The following is a 25,379-nucleotide window of genomic DNA, read 5'->3' as shown; positions in this document are numbered from 1 at the left end:
TATGTTCAGAGTTACTAGACCAAATTGAAATCTGGAATATTTAAACATTTAAATCAACTCTCCATCTTTATAGCAACCAGAGAGACATTCAGTGTTTCCAGATGTTAGTCACATTTTTCTTGATATCACCATGGCCTATGTAGGCCAATTTTCCCTTCCTCTCTTTTTCACGTGTTTGTGGTTGGAGCGGGATGGACTCAGGCTCTCTCAGCTGACTAAAACAGGGAGAGACCCAAAAAGAAAAACAACTAAGAAAATGAAGGGGTGGAGAGAAGAGCAGTGCTGCTCAAAATGGGAGTGTGGGGTTGACAGATACAGACAGTTTGTACTTTAAGCAACTGGTTGATTATTATTAATAACTTGTTCATAACTGGACTAACCAGTGGACCAGTCATAGCATCTGAAATGTTGCTCTAGTCATCCTGAAATAAGTTTCAAGAAAATCCTAAGTCTGCAAAGAGTTTGCAGAGCAAACAAGTTGAATACAAACTTGAACTGTGCCGAAAAGCAGGTTTGTTGACACTTTTGACAAATGTATATTCTAGATCTGAACGGTAAAGTCATAAGGATGGAGTAACGTACACACAAAGCACTTCCAGAACATGACATGCTTTCGCTCTTAGACATGAGAAAGTTCTTTACAGTGTTTTGTCAGTGTGGTCTAAACCGCAAATAAAGGAGTCACAGTGGCTACAATTTCTCTGGAAATTATGAATTTGTTCTTTTGGTGATATGGCATGGAAATGCGGATTTATTCACACATTGTACGATATTATGTTTTTTTGCATAAATCAAAAACGCAACTTGGAAAAAAAACACAGCTACTGTGGCAATGTAGCACTTTCAAAATATTGCTGTTTGTATGAGCAGCCCAACACAGGAACACTGCTAAACCAATGGCTTGAGTTTTAGGCGGGTCTGACTGAGGGGAAGTGTTCCAGAAACCTCTTTGAAAACCATAATTATTATGCAGCTCTATTTGGTGACCAGTGGTGGAGAAATCACACACTTCAACTTTAATGGCACATGTGTGTACTTTGCAAAGGCTCAGTATTCACGTAACATATGCACATAAATCCAGGTACAAGCTAACATGCGTCTATGATCGGCTGCAGGAGGAGTCAAGTTGGCGGGTTGAGATAATGACTCAATGGTAAAGAGGAATTGAGCAGACCAACCCTGAAGAGCAGCGGCCGATTTCATGCCTTTAAAAGAATTTGACCTTTGATCTTAAGAGCTCTCTATGCTCGTCCATGAATGTTTTTGTTGCACAGACCAAATTCTGAGTAGCACAGCGGATTTGCCGCTCTTAGATAGCAATCAGAGCACAGTCGTTGTATATGACATCAAATGCATCTGAAGTGGATAGCAATGGATAAAAGAATAAAAACAAGATAAAGCACAAAGATTACCGCCTTAACATGCAGAAAGAAATAAAACCACAAAATTCATCATTGGGAGCAAGAAAAAGGCAAATCTAAACAGACATGGAAACAAAATCTGTATAGAGAACCGAACGTGAAAGAAGACATTTAAACAAAACATCCTGCTTCTAGTTGCGCAGTGGGGTACACTCTTGTAATTTCTTCCCTTCAGTGTCTCAGAGCCAGAATGCAAATATAAGATGAAGAAATAGGCACTTCAGAAGTCAGGCCAATAAAATCAGCAGCAATAAATAAATAAAAAAAAACTGCCAGAACATTACTGGCAGCCAGCTTAATGTCAGTCATTATTTACCTGTGGAGTTTTCTTCATATTTTGGCAGGTACTCCCTGAACAAAGGCTTTGATTGAGGCTCAGTGTGAATGATGAAATATCCAGATGCCTGCGCTGTGCTTTGATGGTGCATGCATTCATTTAAAATAATCAAAATCTTTCAAATTAGTATTAGTTCCACAGACACACCAACATACCACTAGAGCTACACTATAGGGCTGGGTGATACATAGAATATCCACGATATAATCGCAATAAATTTGCTGATGATATAAAATTCAACAATATCGTGTTGGACTCGATATGGTGTTTTAGTGCAGTTCACCTGCATTGTGAAGCACTGCAGGTTAAAGTTCCCAACATTAGTAACCGCTATAAAGTTATTATACAAATCTACAAATGCGGAACACTAAAGGAGAGTTTGACAGCGGTTCACAAGATGCCAAACTATTAACTGTCAAACTGTACTTTCCGTTTCATAATAAAAGCTCCTGGTGAAGGTGAAATAAATATGACTGCACTTGCAGTGTCAAAATAAAAACCCCAGGTTAGGGTGAGGTAAATAGGACAGAAATACATTAATTTATCTTTAACAAATCTTATCCTGAAAATAATAATAATTCAGTATTATATATTATAATATTAAACTTGATTGGGATCCACAGTAATAATTTAGTACTATGCAATATTCATCTGGTTTCTGCACACCCTGTTCATTCACAAAGAAAAACATTTTATTAAAAATATATGAAGGTAAATACGATTTTTATTAAGCTCCTATATATGATTGTATGTTAAATATAAGCATAAACGTGCAAATCAATGAAAATGATTACATTTTTCTCACCCTTGTGGTAATTCAGTGAAAAAATGTGGGAAACATGCCTTCATCATTTTTATATAGAGTTTTATTTAATGCCTTCGGAATTTTAATTCTACTTTGCTTCAATGGCTGTTTAGTTGAAATGATGGTTCCTCTGATTTAAAAAACAAACAAACACTTTTATGCTATTTCAGAGCAAAAACATATTTATTGAGATATATAATTGAATATTGTAAATTTGCTAAAAAATATCGAGATATAATTTCTGAAGCCATATCGCCCAGCCTTACTACACTATAGTTAAAAATGGCTATCCAAGTACACTGATATAAAGAATCTGACACTAAAATGAATAAAGGAATGTACTACAATCACCAGAATGGTAACAATATCATGTATCATCCAGTTCAGGACTGTACATTTTGTATGAGCTTTGCCCTAAGCTTACAAAAAACAAAGCAGTTGGCTAGTGTGGTAACATTAAAATAATAGTAGGCTATACAATATCAAGGCTTGTAATTTAAATAAGGTTACTTTGTAAAAGGTGTAGACATATGCCAGAGATCATGTTTTAGGGTTTTGAGTGTTTGACAAAGTTTTAAACAGGCTGACTGAAAATTTAAGAGCTGAACATGATAAGAGCCATGGACTCATGGGGTGGATGGGAGATGTGTTTATTAAGCTGTCATAAAGTGTGGAGAGTCGCATGCACTAGAGTGTCTGTCAGTAGTACTGAGAAAAAAACAAAGGGGTTAAAAAGGGAGGGAGGTAATCAAAGTGGAAAAACTGGACATTCTTAGTTAAGCTCTATCTGTGAAATCCTGAAACACCTGACAACTGAACTTTGAGCCCAGTAAACCTGCGACTATGCAAAACCAGGGAGCATAAGATAGCTGTGAAAGAGCTATGAGAGCGTAACTCTTTAAACAGTGTAAAAATGTGATCATATACACTTACAGACAGATATGTAGTGTAAGGTAGTGTGAGTAATAATTGAAGTTTGTCTAAAAACAAACAAAATGCTCTCCTAAAAAGCACTAAGTGATAAAGGGAAAGGGCCTGTAATGTTTTGTAAAGTAGAGCCTCTCCTCATTTCCATCCATCTCTCCACTCTTCTGTTCCTTCTGGACTTCATTTAGCCTACTTCTGTGTGGAACTCAATTCCAGATGGCACTCACATTTTTATCGGTCTTCCCCTTTCTTCCTTTTTTTTCATAATAAGACCATAGACTCATGACCACATAAGTAAATGAGATGGAGAGAAAAAATAAAAACGTGAGGTGATTGTAGAGGTGGGCGTTCTGATGATTTTATATCGTGATCGATCCCGAAGATGTCCACGATCTACTTTTCAAGTGAATCGTAGAGATTGCGATCTTTTATGTCCTCATAATAATGTTAAAACTAAAACAATGACTGCCTACAAGATGGTTGTGCTGATTGGCCAAATTATACCACGTGTCTCTATCATGTGTCTTTCATGCGTGGTGACATATTAGAAAAAAAATTCAACATGAACTAGCAGCATGGCGGATGAGGAGCTGGTGCCGAAAAAAGACTCAACATCAGTTGTGTGGCAGTGGTTTGGCTATGCACAGTCAGACATTTCTCAGAGAAAAGTTATCTGTAAACTTTGTCGGGTAACGGTCAGCTCTTCCGCAGGTAATATGACAAATCTATTCAACCACCTGAAAAGGAAGCATCCGAAGGAACATGCCGAGGGTGTTTCACTCAGGTCAGTACAACCCCTCTCACGAGGTCCCAAAACATAAAGTTATCACTGACCGACACATTAGAGCAGTCGAAAAAATATGACAAAAGCAGCAAACAATGGAAAGAGGTGACGGAGGTGGTCACATTCTACTTAGCTAAGGATATGGTGCCATTCAAATCTGTGAAAAACGTGGGATTTAAAAGGCTGATCCACAATTTAGAAACACGGTATGACTTGCCAAGTCGCAAATATTTTTCTAATACCGCCATTCCCCATATGTATAGTGAATGCCGACAGAGGATCACTGCAGAAATAAAGCATGGAGAATTTTTTGCAACAACGAGTGACTTATGGTCCAGTCTTACAGCTGAGCCGTACCCGAGTCTAACCATCCATTTTACTGATGATTACTGGAAGCTAAAGAGTGCATGTCTTCAAACAAACTACTGCCCTGAAGACCACACTGGGGAGCTAATTGCTCATGACCTGAAGGATGCACTAGAATCTTGGAGCCTAAGTGAAGAACAAATGTCCTGCATGACAACAGACAGTGGTACAAATATGGTGAAGGCCTTGCAGCTCAACAACTGGACTCGCCTGCCGTTCTTTGGCCACAGACTGCATCTAGCCATGGGTGAGAAATGCAAAATAGCCTTAGCTAAATGTAAAAATACTAATTAATAATATAAATATATGATCAAGATAAGATCACATTTTTTTCTTTGTAATTTAAAATAACTCAAGTGGTCTTAAGTTACAACATTATATATTTTATATAACAAAATATTTATTAAATTGCTCAAGAGACAACAGTTCTGTTTATCTTTTGTTCATGAGTTATGATGGTCTGAACTTGTTTTAATTGTCCATTTGTTTCCCCCTTTCACAGAAAAAAGTGCAAAGGATACACGGATTGAGCGTGCCACATCACTATGCAAAAAAATTGTGAGCGCTTTCTCCTTCAGCTGGAAAAAGCAGAGAGATCTAATGAAGGCACAACTCGAGCTCAACCTGCCTCAGCAGAAGCTAATAACAGAGTCTCCAACACGATGGGGGTCCCGACTCAAGATGGTTGAAAGAGTCCTTGAACAGGAAGCTGCCATTTCACAGGTTTTGAAAGCTGATAAGAAAGCAAGACACCTTGCACTAACATGGCAGGATATTGATGTTTTGGAGTCAGTGAAGAAGGCCCTCAGCCCACTCAAAGATTTCACAGATGCACCGTCAGGTGAGGACTACGTGAGTGTTTCTTACTTAAAGCCTGTGTTACATCTTCTGAAAATGAATATCTTGAGTGTGGATGCTGAGGACACTAACTTAACAAAGAAGATAAAGGAAACCATCACCAAGTACCTCAGTGAATAGTACAGTGACCTGACAACAGATGACCTCCTGGACATGGCGTCTCTTCTTGACCCAAGATTTAAGCTGCACTACGAGAATGAAAAAAAAAAAAAAAACGAGCACATCAAATCTCGAGCTATTACTGAGCTGGAAGTCCTTCTGTCGGCAGCATCTCAACCAATAGTGTCTGTTGCGTCACAAAGCACTGAATCTGAGGGGCCAGCCAAAAAAAAGACCAAAACTCTAGGTAGCCTTCTCAAAGTACCCAGTACCTCAGCAGCCACAAGCCCAACTTCGGTGCCTGCTTTGAAAGAGTTAATTGAGGCAGAACTGGCATCATACCTCTCAATACCTGAAGCTGACAGCGAGTTTGATCCTTTGGAATGGTGGAAAACACACCAGGCAATCTTTCCACGGGTTGCACACCTGGCAAAAAAGTACCTTTGTATCCCAGCAACCAGTGCACCATCAGAAAGACTATTTAGCACAGGTTGCAACATTGTCACATGCCAAAGGGCTACTCTGAAACCCCATAAAGTGGATCAGTTGATTTTCCTTGCAAAAAATCTGTAATTCTGTCCAACCAGAATATCACAAAGAGGGGTCAACCTAATCTTCCATGTTTAGGAAATGTAACAAATTGCCTCAAATATTTTAGTTGTGATAGCATAGTGAAGTTGTTTGTACCTTTTGAATTTATATTCAAAATGAAAGGTATCGATATCTGACATTTGATTCTACACCCTTTTCTATCTCATCATTCCTGTTAAGTCTTTATTAAACTCTTTCAGTTTTATTATATTTCTGTTAATTTCAATAGCAGTGCAGTGCTGTTAAAATATAACTGTGAAACAGTCTGAATAATTTTTTTTAAAGTACATTTAACTACTATTTTAAATTCGAGTTCTGAGTACTTAAAGTCTTATTTATATAATATTATCTATTGGCTGCTGATTGCCACTTGAAGTTGAAACAGAATTTTTATTTTTTTAGAATTAGAAAATTGCACACCTTTGTGTTGTTTACATTTTACTGCTGCAATTTTTTTCACTTTGAGTTCTGAGTACTTGAAAAATCTGTTATTTTATATAATATTATCTATTGGCTGCTGATTGCCACTTGAAGTAACAGAATGTTTATTTTTCAGAATTTGAAATGTGCCCATCTTTGTGTTGTTTATATTTTATTACTGCAATTTCTGAGTACTTCAAGATCTGGTGTTATTTAATGTTTATCTATTGACTGCTGATTACAACTTTAATATTTAAAATAAAGTTAAACTCAGGCCATTTAATGACCATTTTGACAACTGATTCTTTAATTCAATGTTGTGTTATAAATTGTACAAATAGATAAATCCATAGGCTTGTACCAGTCTGGATATTCTCTATAGTACATCTCAAAATTGGGAAGATCGTGATTCAGATCGTGGATCGTGATTATGTGTTATAAGTTCGTGATATGATTTTTTGGGAAGATCGCCCACCCTAGGTGACTGAAGTGAGATGAAGATGAAGTGAGGATTTTTTTAGGGATAGCGATGACCAGGATTACTGAAAAGATAGGATAGATGTCTGACCTTGCATTTTTTATATTTCTTTCAAATAAACATTATATATTTTAAAAAAAATACACATTTTACCACTTGCGCCTTTCATGAATCAAAACAACAACCTTCTACTAAACCGTCTCTGAGTTTTAGCCACTTGTTGAAAAGGAACAATAAACTCAGGTGCACAACTAAAGAAGATGCATGGGTAAATAATGATGGTGTTGGCACATTTGTGTTTGTAATTGTGTTTTTTAAGGAAAAAAAGAGAGAGAGAGAGAGAGAGAGAGAGAGAAATAATATAAAGGAAGATTATTTCAGTATGTTTGAGTGTGTATGGATTAAAAAAAAAAAAAAACACCTGTAAAGGCTAATTTATACTTACTAGGCGAACAGGCTTCGCTTAGTTTGCCTAAAAATGATGAAATACAGTGACGTTTATGTTCTGACAATGTGTTAATTTGGTGATATTTCTCCTGTTCACGTAGATCTCTGAAATTCTTGACCTAGGAGAACTCGGCTTGTCGAAGAGCATTGATGATTGGTTAAAATCGTGGGTGTGGTTTGAACGTGACATTTTTTATTTACAATTGCATGTGCCAGCTGAGGTGTTGTTACCTTTTTACTGTCGCTTAAATGGATAACACTGAAAGCCCATCTCTCAGAGATTGTGTGGAAGTATCCTTTTTTACATGATTTGCAACACAGACTCCACAAAGACAGTGTGGCCACAGCAAATGAGTAGAGAGATTGGAGTTTTTAAAAGTGGAAGGGGCCGTGACAAGTTTAATAAAGCAAAGAAGCGGCACAGTGCTAAAAGCGGTGGTCCACAGAAAAACCTGCATTATTGGCTTTAATTGTGGCTGTAACAGTACATTAAACACCATGACATCACCCTAAACAAACTAATTTTAAAATGACGCCGCGCTATAAACGCCAGCTTCGTTCGTCAGGGTGCGTTTGTTCGCCCAACAGAAAAAAGTTTGGCTTCTTCCAAAGTATAAACCAGGCTTAAATCAGAACAAGATTTTACTTCTTCTGAAGAAAATATGAGTGGTGTTTGCCCATATAAAACTCACCTCTGCTAGGTGTTTGTTAGACTGTTCTGAGTGGATATTAGGTGGTTGCATACTGTACAGGTCTCTAAAAATGTCTCGGCTACCTCAGTCAATGTGATTTTTTTTATCCTATTTTATAATTTGCCAGAAGAAAATAACATGATTAGAAAAGTAATAGTGCACATAAGTTACATGCCTTAGAAAGCACCAGTCATAAATGTCACTGTAATAAGCGATCTCTGTAAAACAGTAGCCGACATCCAAAGGGGGACATAAAGTGCAAAGTCCAGTTGTTTACTTCCATGATGCCCAAACTATTTATCTACATCTGTTTGGTTTCCAGCAATCTGTTGCCTCGAGTGTTTACAGAAGGCTGTTTAGTGGCTCAGTTTGCCCCCGCTGAGTGCAGGTGCACTGCTTTCAATCTCAGCTGCTATCTCACTGAGCAGTTGCAGCCCAATGACATGCTGGCCTGGACAGGACGAGACCCTTGTCCCTCTGTCTGAGTGTGCTGTGCAAGCAGCCCAATAGCAGTGGCAGCAGCATATGGCAGTAACTGAACTAGTCACCATAAGCACTGAACTTTAGATGCCCTCTGCAACACCCTGATTACAGGATCTTCATGGACAGATTTAAAATGTAACTGCATGTGTACATCCAAGTGTGTTTGATGCACTGCTCAAAGTCAATCAACATCTTTGTGCTAAGAAAAATTAAAATAAGATGTGCAAGAGAGAGAATCGCCATTCTTGACATCATAATGCAAATAAGACACCATTTAGTGTGAAAATGTGAGAGTGTAAATATAATCTGCAATGCTTTTTTAATTAGCATTGATGGGTGCGTTTTGCGTGTGTTATGAGTTTGTTTGGGTTTGTGTGTTTGTTTGTGCATTGTTGCGAGATATAAGCACTTTATATTACCACTATGCCCAGCTGGTCAACAGGGGCAATTGAAATGAATAAGCAGCAACTGGGATTTCAGATGAGACATATAACATATCATATAAATGTAATTGATATATAAAGGTGTCTCTCTGTGTGTGAGAAATCCAGAAAAACAGCCCGAGAAAGCCTTATCAGTTAGTTGAAAACACTAGTCTACCATAACCGACTTGCAGCCTAAATCCTGCTTATTGACCCTTCGTTAACTCCGCCCCCCTTGGTTACCGTTGCTTGCTCTGACAAACTCTGCAGAACTCCCCATTAGAATGAATGGGAGATTGCAGTGAAGATGCAGTTTTTGGAATGGATGATATTTTTAAGTGGGCTGGTATGAAGAGTGGCATTGTAATACATATTTAAGTTTTTTGTCAAATAAACTGTTAAATTACACCGTAACTTCATAAAAAAACTGTGGAGACTATGTATCAGAAATAAGGCAAACTTCATTTAAGAGCGATTACACATCCAATAACAGTAGCATAAGTGAACAGAGCTTTTTATAACATCTCATAAAACACATTTATTTTGATGCTGTGAACTGTTTGTACTATCGTTTTTACTATGACTTGAATCAATACATAAATGAGTTAACGTTCAGTTATTGGCTTTAATTTACCTAGGAGCAAATGTAGGTGTCATTGCAGATGTTATATGTTCATTTGGGAATGAGGGCTGACACAGTTTAATCCATGCCCTTCTCTGGATTTATGTAAAGATTTAAAAAAAAAAAATCTAGGCTGTCATTGGAAAATAGCAAATGCGTGTCAGAGTAATGGCGGCAGAGCAACAGTTGCTAAGACAGGATTGGTCAGATGCGCTTTTAAGGCGGGGCTTAGCGAAGGGTCAATTGGGCTCTTATTTTGATTTAACCAGAGATGATTTACTAGCCATTCACTCAGTCATATCTCACAAACAACACACACACACAAAAACACACACACAGGATTAGAAAAGGTATGGAACACATTTTACCCCTTTATCTTAACTTACTTGCCCTTGAAGGGTGTGCGTTTGCATAAGAATCTTTAAGGATGTGTGTTCGTGTGTGTGATATATACATAAAGTGCCTCACAATTCATATTAACTTGTGCAGCACAATTGGTGTTAATTCTTCCAAGAGCTGAAAGGTTTAATTTGATACTCTGTTACTCTGTTGCTAAGAAACTGAACTCAAACAGTCATGAAAGAACATGAATGGGTTCTAGCCAATGATAAAAGCAATGATTTGTTTTCATAATCTCACATTGTCCATTAGTATCATCAGTGAGTCTCTTCTGGGGTGTAACTCTTCCAGTGGAATCTCAGGAATGAGGTTCTGCTCGTTTTATCAAAGCCGATATGGTCTAACCCACACTGAGCAGAAAACGACTCTGGATGCTCTGTTTAGCCCTGTTCTTTCTGTTCATTAAAAAATGCAAACCAGCATCAAATGATTACAAATAAAAATGGTTGTATAACGTAGTCATCGACATCAACATGGATTTTACAATGGCTGATGCCATTAGAGATTAAGGTGGCCGATGGCCGTTATAATGCCATTATAACAAATAATTTTCTCCAAAATTTAAAAACAAAACAATGTTCATTATACAATGAAAAAGCTGTCTGTAGATTTTGGAACTGATAGAAGGGTAACTTCTGTTAATCAGCCAAACAGGCAGATAATTAGTGGTCAACCAACATATTGCAGAGCCCGATTAATCAGCTGATATTTTGTATTTTTTAAATAAGCGTTATCGACCATTATAGAGTTAATCTTATGCTAATTAAAAGTTCATCTAATTTTTTAACATTTTCTGAACATGTAATTTCTATCATAATAAACTGCATGATATATATAATCTGTATTATAAAAAATAAAATAAAAAATTAAAAAAAAAAAACATAACACCAATTGATCACTACCAAAAATCCCAAAATCTAGAAAATGTGCATTATCAATTAACAAGTTGGTCAGCAGATTTTGGAACAGGCACAAGGGGTACAACAACTTCTATTAACAGTCAAACGGGTAAAGTTATTGCCTAATGCTGACCACATTTTTTTTGGGGGGGAGAGGGTTCTCCGTTTTCTCCCCAATTTAGTATGCCCAATTCCCAATGTGCTCTAGGTCCTCGTGGTGGCGTAGTGACTCGCCTCAATCTGGGTGGCGGAGGATTAATCTCAGTTGCCTCCACATCTGAGACAGTCAATCCACGCATCTTATCACGTGGCTTGTTGAGCGCGTTACCGCAGAGACTTAGCGAGTGTGGAGGCTCATGCTATTCTCCGTGGCATCAATGCACAACTCACCACGTGCCCAACCAAAAGCAAGAACCACATTATAGTGACCACGAGGAGGTTAACCCAACTTGACTCTACCCACCCTGGCAACCGGGCCAATTGGTTGCTTAGGAAGCCTGACTGGAGTCACTCAGCATGCCCTGGATTTGAACTTGCGACTCCAGGTGTGGTAGTCAAGAGTCTTTACTTGCTGAGCTACCCAGGCCCCCAAATTTTGGCTTATTAATCAACTTGTCTATCACCAGTATAAAGACATTTATTTCCAATGGCTATTTTACATGCTCTGTTCCTTCAAAGAGGCTATTTGTGGTATAATAGACCCAATTTCTAAAGTCTACAGTGTAATGCATGTGCAGAAGTAAACCTGTGCGAAATCAAAGGCTGAAGATGTCTGTCAAAAGCAGAGGAACAGAACAGTAAGAAACAGAGCAGCTTGCCTACAATGATTAAAATTACATAAGCAATTTTATCACAAACTGACATAAATCAAGAGGGTAGGGCACACCCACACTCATTCACACATAACAGTTTCCTTAGCAACCACTGCTCCTAGAACCTCTATCACCATGAACCACAATAATGACACGGTTTAGGAAAATCCACAACAAGAATGATGTGTTGTTCACACTACAACCTTTCAGCAAAATCCATTAGGGTTCAGGTTCTAATCACAAATAAAAAAAAAAATTAAAAAAAAATTGATGGCCAGCCATCGGCAGCGATAACGGTTTATATCTGTCTCTCTACTGGGTGATAAGTTGATGCATTCCACCTATAGTGTTTTTTAATATCTTAATGGGATTTATAACTGCATGTGCCTGCCTCAGTGCAGGCCAACCATTAAAAAGCAGTCATATCAGCACTCTCCTTTCCTTCATGCTCCACTGCCCTCTGTCCGCTCAGCAAGCCTGGACAGCCCCAGGAAAGAAATAACTTTTGTGTTTACATCCTCAACCACCTCAGAGGAAATTTTATCATCATGTTGATCCAATTTCTCCCAGACCGAATCCAAACAAAATAGAAGAAAAGCTGCAGAACGAGTCCAAAATTAGCTTAAAGAGGCAAGATCATAAACAATGATAGTAATGCTATACTGATGCTGTATAACATGTTTAATATTGGTTCTTGTAGACTAACAACCATTGATATTTATTCATAAATTGCAAATCTGTAAATCTGTCACATCTAACCTCATTAATGAAGGCAAATCCAACAAATTTGCAATTTAACAGTCTTTTCCCAGGGGACCAATTTGAAAACTTGACCGTTAAGACAGAGGGAGCTAATTGATATATTTGATGGCCTCTTCCACACTCAGATTTTTTTAACATATTAAGATTTTCGCATTTCAATTTCATAACAAAATTCATCAAATTTATTAGTGTAATTTTTATCAAAATTAAATTAATAAAACTTATATATATATATATATATATATTTTTTTTTAACTTTTTTTTTTTTTTTAAAGATTACTCAATTCAATTTGATGGATTTTTTTTTAGGAAATTGAAATGCATAAATCTTTAAAAATAATTTAATTTTAAAATAATCAAATGTAGCTATCAAATCATTAACATAACAACAAAAGAAGCTCACCGATCAGATGTTTAATTGCACATTTAGGTATCGAATGTGCAGTTTGGTGCAAGTTAAGATCGATTGATTTTTGTGGCATAATGTTGATTACCACAGAAATTATTTCTGACTTGTCCCTCGTTTCTTAAAAAAAAAAAATCACACACACACACACACACACACACACACACATACACATACACACATTATATAAATATATATATATACAGGTGCATCTCAATAAATTAGAATGTCGTGGAAAAGTTCATTTATTTCAGTAATTCAACTCAAATTGTGAAACTCGTGTATTAAATAAATTCAGTGCACACAGACTGAAGTAGTTTAAGTCTTTGGTTCTTTTAATTGTGATGATTTTGGCTCACATTTAACAAAAACCCACCAATTCATTATCTCAAAAAATTAGAATACATCATAAGACCAATAAAAAAAAAACATTTTTAGTGAATTGTTGGCCTTCAGGAAAGTATGTTCATTTACTGTATATGTACTCAATACTTGGTATGGGCTCCTTTTGCTTTAATTACTGCCTCAATTCAGCGTGGCATGGAGGTGATCAGTTTGTGGCACTGCTGAGGTGGTATGGAAGCCCAGGTTTCTTTGACAGTGGCCTTCAGCTCATCTGCATTTTTTGGTCTCTTGTTTCTCATTTTCCTCTTGACAATACCCCATAGATTCTCTATGGGGTTCAGGTCTGGTGAGTTTGCTGGCCAGTCAAGCACACCAACACCATGGTCATTTAACCAACTGTTGGTGCTTTTGGCAGTGTGGGCAGGTGCCAAATCCTGCTGGAAAATGAAATCAGCATCTTTAAAAAGCTGGTCAGCAGAAGGAAGCATGAAGTGCTCCAAATTTCTTGGTAAACGGGTGCAGTGACTTTGGTTTTCAAAAAACACAATGGACCAACACCAGCAGATGACATTGCAACCCAAATCATCACAGACTGTGGAAACTTAACACTGGACTTCAAGCAACTTGGGCTATGAGCTTATCCACCCTTCCTCCAGACTCTAGGACCTTGGTTTCCAAATGAAATACAAAACTTGATCTCATCTGAAAAGAGGACTTTGGACCACTGGGCAACAGTCCAGTTCTTCTTCTCCTTAGCCCAGGTAAGACGCCTCTGACATTGTCTGTGGTTCAGGAGTGGCTTAAGACGAATACGACAACTGTTGCCAAATTCCTTGACATGTCTGTGTGTGGTGGCTCTTGATGCCTTGACCCCAGCCTCAGTCCATTCCTTGTGAAGTTCACCCAAATTCTTGAATCGATTTTGCTTGACAATCATAAGGCTGCGGTTCTCTCGGTTGGTTGTGCATCTTTTTCTTCCACACTTTTTCCTTCCACTCAACTTTCTGTTAACATGCTTGGATACAGCACTCTGTGAACAGCCAGCTTCTTTGGCAATGAATGTTTGTGGCTTACCCTCCTTGTGAAGGGTGTCAATGACTGTCTTCTGGACAACTGTCAGATCAGCAGTCTTCCCCATGATTGTGTAGCCTAGTGAACCAAACTGAGAGACCATTTTGAAGGCTAAGGAAACCTTTGCAGGTGTTTTGAGCTGATTAGCTGATTGGCATGTCACCATATTCTAATTTTTTGAGATAGTGAATTGGTGGGTTTTTGTTAAATGTGAGCCAAAATCATCACAATTAAAAGAACCAAAGACTTAAACTACTTCAGTCTGTGTGCATTGAATTTATTTAATACACGAGTTTCACAATTTGAGTTGAATTACTGAAATAAATGAACTTTTGCACGACATTCTAATTTATTGAGATGCACCTGTATACATAAGGCAAAAAAAGGAGTTTCAGAAAGGCAATTACTACGGAAGTGAAAGGGGCCAGTCTATAAACATTCAAAAACAGACTGTTTCAAAAGTACAGTCACAAGACATAAACGTTATACATGGAAAAATGATATTAGTGTGATAAAATTGCTTACTGGGATTTAGGGCTGAAACGATTAGTCAACATTTTCAACAACGTTGACAATAAAAAAAAATTGTAGACAAAATTTCCATTGTCGAATAGTCGTTTGATCTCATTTAACGTAACATGAGATCACATTAAACTCTAATGATGATGCATGAGAGCAGCACTGCAGTTCGCGCCTGACTGAGGAGAAGAAGAAATACATAGCTCACAGTCCAGATTCACTCCTTACATTCCAAACAGCTTCAGGTGATGTAGATTGCAAAATATGAGGGAATTATAATGCAAAAATACAAAATAAATAAATACAGAAGCACTCTCGTGGAATAAGTGGAGCTGGAGCTGCTGCTCCACTGAAGCAAACTTGCGTGTTGAGCGTTTTTAAAGGAAACATCCCCACGTTACATCTTTAATGCAGTTCTATTTAATGCGTTATTGCTTTTATAAAGTTCAAATAATATGGAAGCAGATCATGTAAATAAGTACAACCTCCAAAACTGGCATTTTTCTGTGCAGTCAGCACCTCTTCTATGAGTCACATGAAGTGTCCTGATCTAAGGAGGAAGAGATTGAAACTGCACCCGGCTGATGCGCACTCTGTCGCGGGTACGCTCATTCCTCGAGCGCGCGCTTAATGCAGCTAGATTATAACGTGATGGCTGGCAATTTACTGAATCATAATATAAGTGTCACTGTGCATTTCTTATTGTGAAGAAAATTGGCAATATGCAGCTTTATTAATAAGAGTTTGTTTTTTGGTGAGTTAAAGATGGATTGAAGTGAACAGAAAGGTGAGAGAGGTAGTCTTCACCCCATTATACACTGCAACAAAATACATTTTTAATTTGTTTTTGCTTTGGCTTGTTTTCCAATATAAATTTCTAAAACTCTTTTAAAACAACATACATTTTCTTTTGCAGCTATACCACAGAGGAAAGAATTGTTATCTGAGAATGTTGACTATAATATTAAAAATACAAATATTTTAAAACATTAAAATAAAAGATGCATTCACCTGAGAAGCAGCATATAAGATATTTAGACTTGCTTTTAGAGAATAGATTTTTTTTTTTTTTTCAATTTGGAATGCCCAATTCACAATGCGCTCTAAGTCCTCGTGGTCGCGTAATGATTCGCCTCAGTCCGGGTGGCGGAGGACGAATCCCAGTTGCCTCCGCGTCTAAGACCGTCAACCCACGCATCTGATCACGTGGCTTGTTGAGCGCGTTGCCACGGAGACATGGCATGTGTGGAGGCTTCACGCCATCCACCAACGGCAACCACGCTCAACTCACTACGTGCCCCACTGAGCGAGAACCACATTATAGCGACCATGAGGAGGTTACCCCATGTGACTCTACCCTTCCTAGCAACTGGGCCAATTTGGTTGCTTAGGAGACCTGGCTGGAGTCACTCAGCACACCCTGGGATTTGATCTAGTGAACTCCAGGGGTGGTAGCCAGCGTATTTTACCACTGAGCTAGCCAGGCCCCCTAGAGAATAGATCTTGAATATAAGTATATTTTGTCTTTACTGCACTCGCAGAAGTATAATCAAGTGAAAACACTTACAGTTGTGCAAAAAAGTTTGCATACCCTTGGAGAATTGGTAATATATGTACCATTTTTAAAGAAAACATGATTGAGCAGGCAAAACACATTTCTTTTATTTCTTATGGGATTCATATTCAACTGTAGGTTATAACAGAATGGCACAATCATAAAACAAAACATAGCAACAAAGAAAAAATGAAATGACCCATGTTCAAAAGTCTGCATACCCTTAGTTCTTAATACTGTGTATTGCCCCCTTTAGCATCAATGACAGCGTGCAGTCTTTTGTAATAGTTGTCTATGAGGCCCCAAATTCTTGCAGGTGGTATAGCTGCCCATTCGTCTTGGCAAAATGCCTCCAGGTCATGCAAAGTCTTTGGTCGTCTTGCATGAACCGCACGTTTGAGATCTCCCCAGAGTGGCTCTATTATATTAAGGTCAGGAGACTGTGTTGGCCACTGCAGAACCTTCACCTTTTTCTGCTTTAACCACTGGAGGGTCAACTTGGCCTTATCAATATAATCATTAGTTACAGCCATACTGGGATTACAGGGTTTACTGGCGTCAAGTCGTCACAGCAACAAAGTTTTAATATTGGCTATAACCACTTAGATAAGGTTAGTAAGCGATTTAATCACACTAAAATCATGTTTCCACATATGTGTTTTGGCTATACTTTTAAAACTCTGCATTTTAATGTTTATTGATTCCCGTTCATCCCCATTGCAAGTGCCATACTATTCTGCAATTTCTTTTATTTTTTTATACGAGGGACAAGTCTAAACAATTTTTTGTGGTAAACAACATTTTGCCACAAATGCTGTCAATTAAGCTTTATTTGTATTGACCTGGAACATTCCTTAAACCTGCAACATCCTGATGAAGAGAACTGTACCTTATTGGTTACCTAGCTGTAAACTAAACTGTGAACCTATCTGTGATCTCCTCCGTTAGGATATCTACTAGTTCACTGCAATTGGAGAGCTCACTCTAATCAATCAAGCTCTCCATCAACTCAAGCTACACTGATAAAAAGGGGAGAAGCAAGGAGAAATGTGAGAGATTGAGAAAAAAACAATGAGAGAGGAGGGCAGAGGGAAACTGGACCATGGCTTAGTCAGACAAACAGCTCTCTGTCTAGACTATCACTGAAGCCTCTGTCTTGCGTTTCGTTTTCTCTCTCTCACCCTCTTATTCCACTCTTTCTCTCCTTCATGCATAACCCACATCAATCTTGCATTCCATTTCCAGTTCCTATCTCTCTCCCGGTCTTATAGTTTTCATTTATTTCTCCCTTGACTTTAATGCACAACTTGTTCTAACCTCTATCCAATCTAATCTCTTTCTCTCCCTCTCTACCTGTCCATCTAAGGGACAGTGATGTTGGAACATTTGTGACATAACACTCTCGTGCCTCCTCATGTTAGACACACAAGGCATTGTGCAGAGTGAATGCAGAGGGCATCTCATTGCAAGCACTCACTGTGCCCTGTGCCTGGCACCGTTAGTCTATGCGCCCATACAATACGCCACCCCCAGTCATATGCCACTAAAAACAACTTCAGAACAAATAGATTAGAGTCCAAAAATGTGTCAGAGTTATTGCTTTTTGTTTGCTCTTTGGAGGACATTCTATTGTCAAAGCTTAGTTTTCAGTGTTCTCAACAACCATATCACATGGCTACAAAACTGTGAGAGTTTTGGATAGTGTAAAACCTTAATTTGATCATACAATGATGAAATGCACACAGCAAATGATTTTCCCCCATCAGTTTTTCCCATGCATTATTCTCTTATCGCGATTCAACTGCGTGCATTTTACATGTGTATCTGCTTTCTATATTTATCACAATTAACCTGCGTGCATTTTACAGCGCGCACCCGTTTTTCTCCTCTGTTACACAGATTATTGCATCGATCTCAAAGCACTGCTTATCAAGAACAACCATAACAACAAACAACTGTGTGAGGGATTCACATCGATCTCAATCCCTCACCGCTCAGGAACAACCAACAACAACAACAACAACAAACAACTGCGGTAAGTCATGGCATCTGCTCATGTTATTTCTTCCTGCATTGCATTGCACATGTTTACAATAGCCTCTTCCATCAGCAATGACTGGATTCACATGTGATAAATGTAAGGAATTAGTCAGGCTGACAGAGAAAGTTAATGAGTTAGAGACACATATCCGAACACTAGTGGAGGTCAGTGAGAATGAGAAGACAGTAGATACTGTTTCGGATGCAGGCAGTACAACAAGCAACACACACACTTTTAACGGCTATAGAGCCCCTGCAGCAGGGCATTTGGGTAACGTCTCGGCGGCATACTCACTCAGCAAAGCGACACCACTCTCCCATTCCTGTTAGGGTTTCCAATCGATTCTCCCCACTCAGTGATGCACCCACTGAGAATCATGTTGAAAGAGCCCTTGTTACTGGTGATTCTAATGTAAGGAACATGGAAATAGAGACTCAAGCCACTATTGTTAAATGCATTGTGGGTGCCAGCGCATCTGTCATATTTACAAGTGCTGGCTAATGCTAAACATAAATTTTCTAAAATTGTTATTCATGTCGGCACTAATGATGTCCAGCTTCACCAGTCGGAAATCACTAGAGATAATGTTAAAGAGGTGTGTGAATTTGCAAAAACGATGTCAGAAACTGTAATATGCTCTGGCCCCCTCCCTGCTCGTCGTGGTGACAAGGTTTAGAGTAGATTAGTGTCACTGAATGGATGGATGTCTAAGTGGTGTCTGGAGAATAGAATAGGATTTATAGACAATTGCAAGAGTTTTTGGGGTAGACCTGACCTGCTAAAGAGAGATAGACTCCATCCCTCCAGGGAAGGTGCCGCTCTCCTCTCTAGTAATTTGGCTCATAGTCTTAATGATGATAGTATTTGACTAACTGGGGCCCAGGTCAGGAAGCAGACAAACTGGTTAATCCGAACGTCTGCTAGCTGCCTTGAGACGTCACACAGTTCACATAAACTACAACATATAGTGACTGTATCACCTAGATATCATATAGAGATTGGGTCTGTTCCCCGAACTACCAAAAACAAAACTCTCACTACATTTTTCTCAGAAACTTTTTTATTATGGTTAAACTTGAACAAAACAAAATTTACATATAAAAGGTAGGGCTACTAAACATTAGATCTCTTTCTACCAAAGCACTAATTGTAAATTAAATTACAGATCATAGTTTGGATGTGCTCTCTTTGACTGAAACTGGAAGAAACTATTAGTTTAAATGAATCTACTCCCCCAGGTTATTGCTATAAACATGAGCTTCGTCTGAAGGGTTGAGCAGGAGGTGTTGCTACAATTTACAGTGAAGTTTTTGGTGTTACTCAAAGGACAGGATATAAATTTAAGTCTTTTGAACTAATAATGCTTAATGTGACACTGTCAGATATAAATAAAAAAACTCTGTTGTCTTTTACCCTTGCTACAGTATATAGATCACCCAGGCCTTATTCTGATTTCCTTGGTGAATTTGCAACTTTTTTTATCAGATCTTGTATTTACTGTAGATAGAGCTTTAATTGACTTCAACATTCACATAGATAATGAAAATGACACATTGGGATTAGCATTTATCGATATTCTCAACTCTCTTGGAGTCAGACAAAATGTAACAGGACCAACTCATCACCATAATCATACGCTAGATTTAATTCTGTCATGTGGAGTTCATGTTGATACTATAGAAATTCTGCCGCAGAGCTATGACATCTCGGGTCATTACCTCGTCTCTTGTATGCTGCGATCAGCTAATGTTACTCAATCTACACCACGCTATCATTCAGGTAGAACTATTCTTTCGACCACTAAAGATAGCTTCACTAATAATCTTCCAGATCTATCTCATACACTCAGTAAATCCCAAAGCCTAGAAGAACTTGATGAAATAACAGAAAATATAAATACAGTCATCTCTAGCACTCTTGATAGTGTCGCCCCCCTTCGATTAAAGAAAATTCTAGAAAAAACCCTGCAGCATGGTACAATGATCACACTCACGCTCTCAAGAGAGCAGCTCGGGAGCGCAAGTGGAAGAATACAAAATTAAAGGTATTTCACGGTGCATGGAAGGATAGTGTCTGTAGCTACAGACAGGCACTAAAAGCTGCCAGGTCAGCATATTTTAGCAAACTCATAGAAAATAACCACAACAATCCTAGGTGTTTATTCAGTACTGTGGCTAAATTGGTTAGGAATAAAGCCTCAACAGAACCAGATATTCCATCGCAGCACAAGAGTAATGACTTCATGAATTTCTTTACTGATAAAATTGAAATAATCAGAAATAAAATTGGAATTATGCAATCATCTGCCACAGTACCTCAGAAAACAGTGTCTCATAATTTCCCTCACGTGCAACTTCAATCCTTCGCTGTCATAGGTCATGAAGAGCCTATCGAAGTTTTCGAGTTATCGAAACATCAAAAGTCACAACATCTATGTTAGATCCAATACCAACCAAGTTCTTAAAAGAAGTATTCCCTGTAATCTCAGAACCTCTTCTTAATATTATTAACTCCTCGCTATCCTTAGGACATGTCCCAAGAAACTTTAAAATGGCAGTTATCAAACCGCTTATTAAGAAGCCACAACTTGATCCTGGAGATCTGGCTAATTATAGACCGATTTCAAATCTTCCATTTATGTCGAAAATGCTAGAAAAGGTAGTATCCTCCCAAATATGTTCCATTTCTACAGAGAAATAGTATATATATGAACAATTTCAGTCAGGATTTAGGCCTCACAGTACAAAGACTGCACTTATCAGAATAACAAATTACTTGCTCTTATCATCTGATCGCGGCTGTATTTCACTTCTAGTGCTTTTAGATCTTAGTGCTGCATTCGGCACAATAGATCACGACATTCTCTGAAATAGGCTAAAGAATTATGTTGGCATTTGTGGAGTTGCATTAGCATGGTTTAGGTCCTATTTAGCAGACCGCTACCACTTTGTCTATGTAAATGAGGAGTTGTCAAACCAAACAAAAGTATGGAGTGCCACAGGGATCAGTTTTAGGGCCACTGCTTTCCTCTTGTATATGCTTCCCCTGGGAGATATTATCAGGAATCTTGGAATAAGTTTCCACTGTTATGCCGACGATACCCAACTTTATATTTTTTCAAAACCTGATGAGATTTCACAATTCCCCAAATTAGCAGAGTGTATCAATGAAATAAAAGATTGGATAGCCATAAATGTCCTTCTACTCAATTCCGACAAAACAGAGGTACTAATTATTGGACCAAAAACCTCTAAAAATAAGCCGCTAAAATATAATTTGACTTTCGATGGATGTACTGTTACATAGTCTTCAACAGTGAAGAACTTAGGTGTTATATTTGATACCAATCTGTCCTTTGAAAATCAAATTACCAATGTTTGTAGAACAGCATTCTTCCACCTAAGAAATATTGCTAAATTATGACACATGCTCTCTGTTGCTGATGCCGAAAAACTAATTAATGCGTTCATGACCTCAAGACTAGATTATTGTGATGCATTACTGGGAGGATGTCCAGCAAGACCAATAAATAAACTTCAGTTGGTTCAAAATGCCGCAGCCAGAGTGCTGACTAGAACCAAGAATTATGATCATATTTGCCCCATTTTATCGTCGTTACATTGGCTACCTGTTATATTTCATATTAATTTAAAAATTCTGTTAACTACGTACAGAGCTTTGAATGGACTAGCTCCGCAGTACTTCAGTGACCTTCTACCACGCTATATTCCATCACGTTCATTACAATCGCAAAATTCTGGCCTGTTAATAGTTCCTAGAATATCAAAATCCACAAAAGGAGGTAGATCCTTTTCATATTTGGCTCCTAAACTATGGAAAAGTCTCCCTAACACTGTTCGAGATGCAGACACACTCACTCAGTTTAAGTCTAGACTAAAGACTTATCTATTTAGCCAGGCATCCACCTAATTTATCCTTCAACTCACAATTAGGCTGCTTTAGTTAGGTCTGCCGGAACCAGAAACATTGATCGTGATCTATAAATCTGCAATAAATCGAATGGCATCTATGCTAAAATTATTTTATTTGTTTCCCTGTCTCAACCTCGGGACTCCTATCCTGAGGTCACCAGAACCGGTTGGATCCAGCTCCATTCCTGCTTCATGTTGGACTCCACTGCTACGTGTCGCTGAGTGATGATAACTAATAGCAGCCGGTGTCAGCCAAACATCACTTCAGTCTATTAAAATGAACTGATGCCAACTCCAACCACAAGGCATGGGATACTTCATATGCCTGAAGTATCCCTAAAGTATTGCTTGAAACTTGGATTTAGGATAGACCTCACCGAAATTACCAACCAGGTTGAACTGCAATACACCTAACTGATCTCTGCCCGCATCACCTCGGTCTAATGATGGACTACACTCTTGAAATGGAATACATAGACTGTCAATTAATTGCCAACAAAATCCTTCATCAGCCAACTAACAAGGACAATTGCATCTATGTGAACTTCTGCAGTTAATCCAGAATGGACTTCAGAGACATTAGTCATTAATCTTACAGTTCATACAAAACCTTTGTTTAAACACTGTCCCTTAATAATTTTATACCATGAATTGCACTATACATAAGTAATATTGGCATTATATTCATCATGTTAGCCAGAGGGGAACTGGCCCCCACAGTGAGCCTGGTTTCTCCCAAGGTTATTTTTCTCCATTAACCAACATCTTATGGAGTTTTGTGTTCCTTGCCACAGTCGCCTTCGGCTTGTTCACTGGGGTTATAAATACAATTATTATTGAATTACTTATTTTTAAACTCAATTCACAATTGTATTTTATCAAATTACACAATGATGACTCTAAGACATTACAGATATTACAGTTTCATTTTCTGTTAATGCATGATCTTCTGTAAAGCTGCTTTGAAACGATGTGTGTTGTGAAAGGCGCTATATTGTTATCATCTTATTCCAAAGAAAAAGTGCAGCCCCATTTTAGAATTACCTGTACCAAGGAATGAAAGAAATCATCAAATTTGACCTTAATGCAATGAAAATGGATGTAATTTTGTGGAATTCAGTCTGTCTGTGTGTTTAAAGAGCAAATTTACCATGTGTAAACAGCGAAAAGAATGGCATAATGGTTTGACCCTGACTGTGAAAAGAAATCTTGGCTTTTGATGGGAGACCTGCTGGTGAAGAGACCTACAACCTTTGTTGGCTTCTAAGTGCATTTTATGGACTCAAATAAATAAATAAATAAAACCTTTGGTGCGGACTGATGGTCTAAAGTGGAGCTCCTCATGAAACCTACTCCAAAGATGACATCTCAAACGAGTATTAATCTACATTTTTAGATTAACAAGAGAGAGTCTACACTAAAAGACACCAATAAAAAAGTCTTTATTTCTTCTCCCAACCATCTTCTCTATAAAATCATTTAACATGGCAACCATTGTTTCCACCAAAATACCTGTCACTTCAGGTATTGGTAGAGAGAAGTTGACAAACAACATGGGCATTAAAGGTGCTATATGCAAGATTGACAACAAGCGTTTGAAATGGGTACAGCAGTCCAAATTCAAAATATTATAGAGTTGTCTGCCCCGCCCCAGACCCGAAGTTCATGCAGGTTGCCAGAATGAGAACACGCAAATTAGCCAACTCAGCATCCGTTTTAAAGGACTCCATCTTCCAAAGGCATCTCCAATATTTATCCTTGTTTTACTACGCCTCTGTTCATGGTGGTTTTTAGATGGATAGCGAGGCTTTTTAGGTGGGGTGGAATCTGTTGTCTCTGATCCAGTTCGTTTGCTGGATTCCATGGCTGCAGCACGCAGTGTTGTTTGCCTGCAAACTTGCTCAAATCTGGCAACCCGGCGGTGTCTAAATACTTTTGGTGAGTGGGCAGTGGGCGGGATCACACAGGCCACACATAAACAGAAATTCTGGCCTGGAATGGAAACTTCAAAGTAGAATATATTGGCTGTAGCATTGCTATTGGAGAAGCCAGTATTTCAACTTAGCATGTTTCCTAATTCTCTAATTACATATTATGGTCATTTTATGATTTAGTACAGTAAAAAAATTACATATAGCACCTTTAAGTTAATATCAGGATTTAGCTTTTTCCAAGCACAAATATTCAATGCAGTCTCTCAATTAAAATGAATGCAAACTGTTTCATAATGTTTATTCAAGAATTAGAAAAAAAAAAGAAAAAAAAACCATTTATGGTCTTAGGTGAAGCCACACTGCACTGCTTGACATATCATGTCACCTACCTATCTACTGTAAATTCTTAAAGGAATATTCCGGGTTCAAAACAAGTTAAACTTAATCGACAGCATTTGTAGCATACTATTGATTACCACAAAAATAATTTTTTTACTTGTCCCTACTTTGCTTTAAAAAAAAATTAGGTGACAGTGAGGCACTTATAATGGAAGTGAATGGGGGCCACTTCGTAAACATTAAAATACTCACTATTTCAAAGGTATAACCACAAGACATAAACAATATGCATGATATAATGATTTGTGTGATAAAAATCACAAACTAAAGTTATAGCCAATTTTACAGTTTTGTTACCATGATGATGTAATGTCAACAAACCCTAAAATGACAGTAAAACTTTTATTTAAACACTTTTACAGCTCAAATAATACATGAATTTTAACAGCAGAATTAATGTAAATGCTTTTCTAAAATTATAAGCTTCACATTTCTGCCTTAACCCTAAAAAATTGGCCCCATTCACTTCCATTGTAAGTGCCTCACTATAACCTCGATTTTTGCTTTTATTTTATTTTTAAGAAAAGGAGGGACGATTTGAATAATTTTTGTG

The 25,379-nt window shown here is 38.0% G+C and overlaps 1 protein-coding gene across 3 annotated transcripts in view; it reads right to left on the bottom strand.

The window, feature by feature from the left end:
* LOC127440224 (protein FAM102A-like) overlaps positions 1-25,379 on the bottom strand; it is a 67,322-nt gene that overhangs the window by 39,424 nt on the left and 2,519 nt on the right. Inside the window, exon 1 of one of the 3 annotated variants that reach the window (XM_051696714.1) lies at positions 18,856-23,787. The exons of the other annotated variants lie outside the window; for them this stretch is intronic. Within the exon in view, the coding sequence (XP_051552674.1) occupies positions 18,856-18,881 (26 nt within the window). The 5' untranslated portion in view covers positions 18,882-23,787. Of the gene's footprint in view, positions 1-18,855; positions 23,788-25,379 lie in introns of those variants that run through there. 3 annotated transcript variants of the gene reach the window in all.

This window comes from Myxocyprinus asiaticus, chromosome 4 (genome assembly GCF_019703515.2).
Source record: "Myxocyprinus asiaticus isolate MX2 ecotype Aquarium Trade chromosome 4, UBuf_Myxa_2, whole genome shotgun sequence".
NCBI lineage: Eukaryota > Metazoa > Chordata > Actinopteri > Cypriniformes > Catostomidae > Myxocyprinus > Myxocyprinus asiaticus.
The sequence above is the reverse complement of the archived record's forward strand: the minus strand, read 5'-3'. Positions and strand labels throughout refer to the sequence as shown.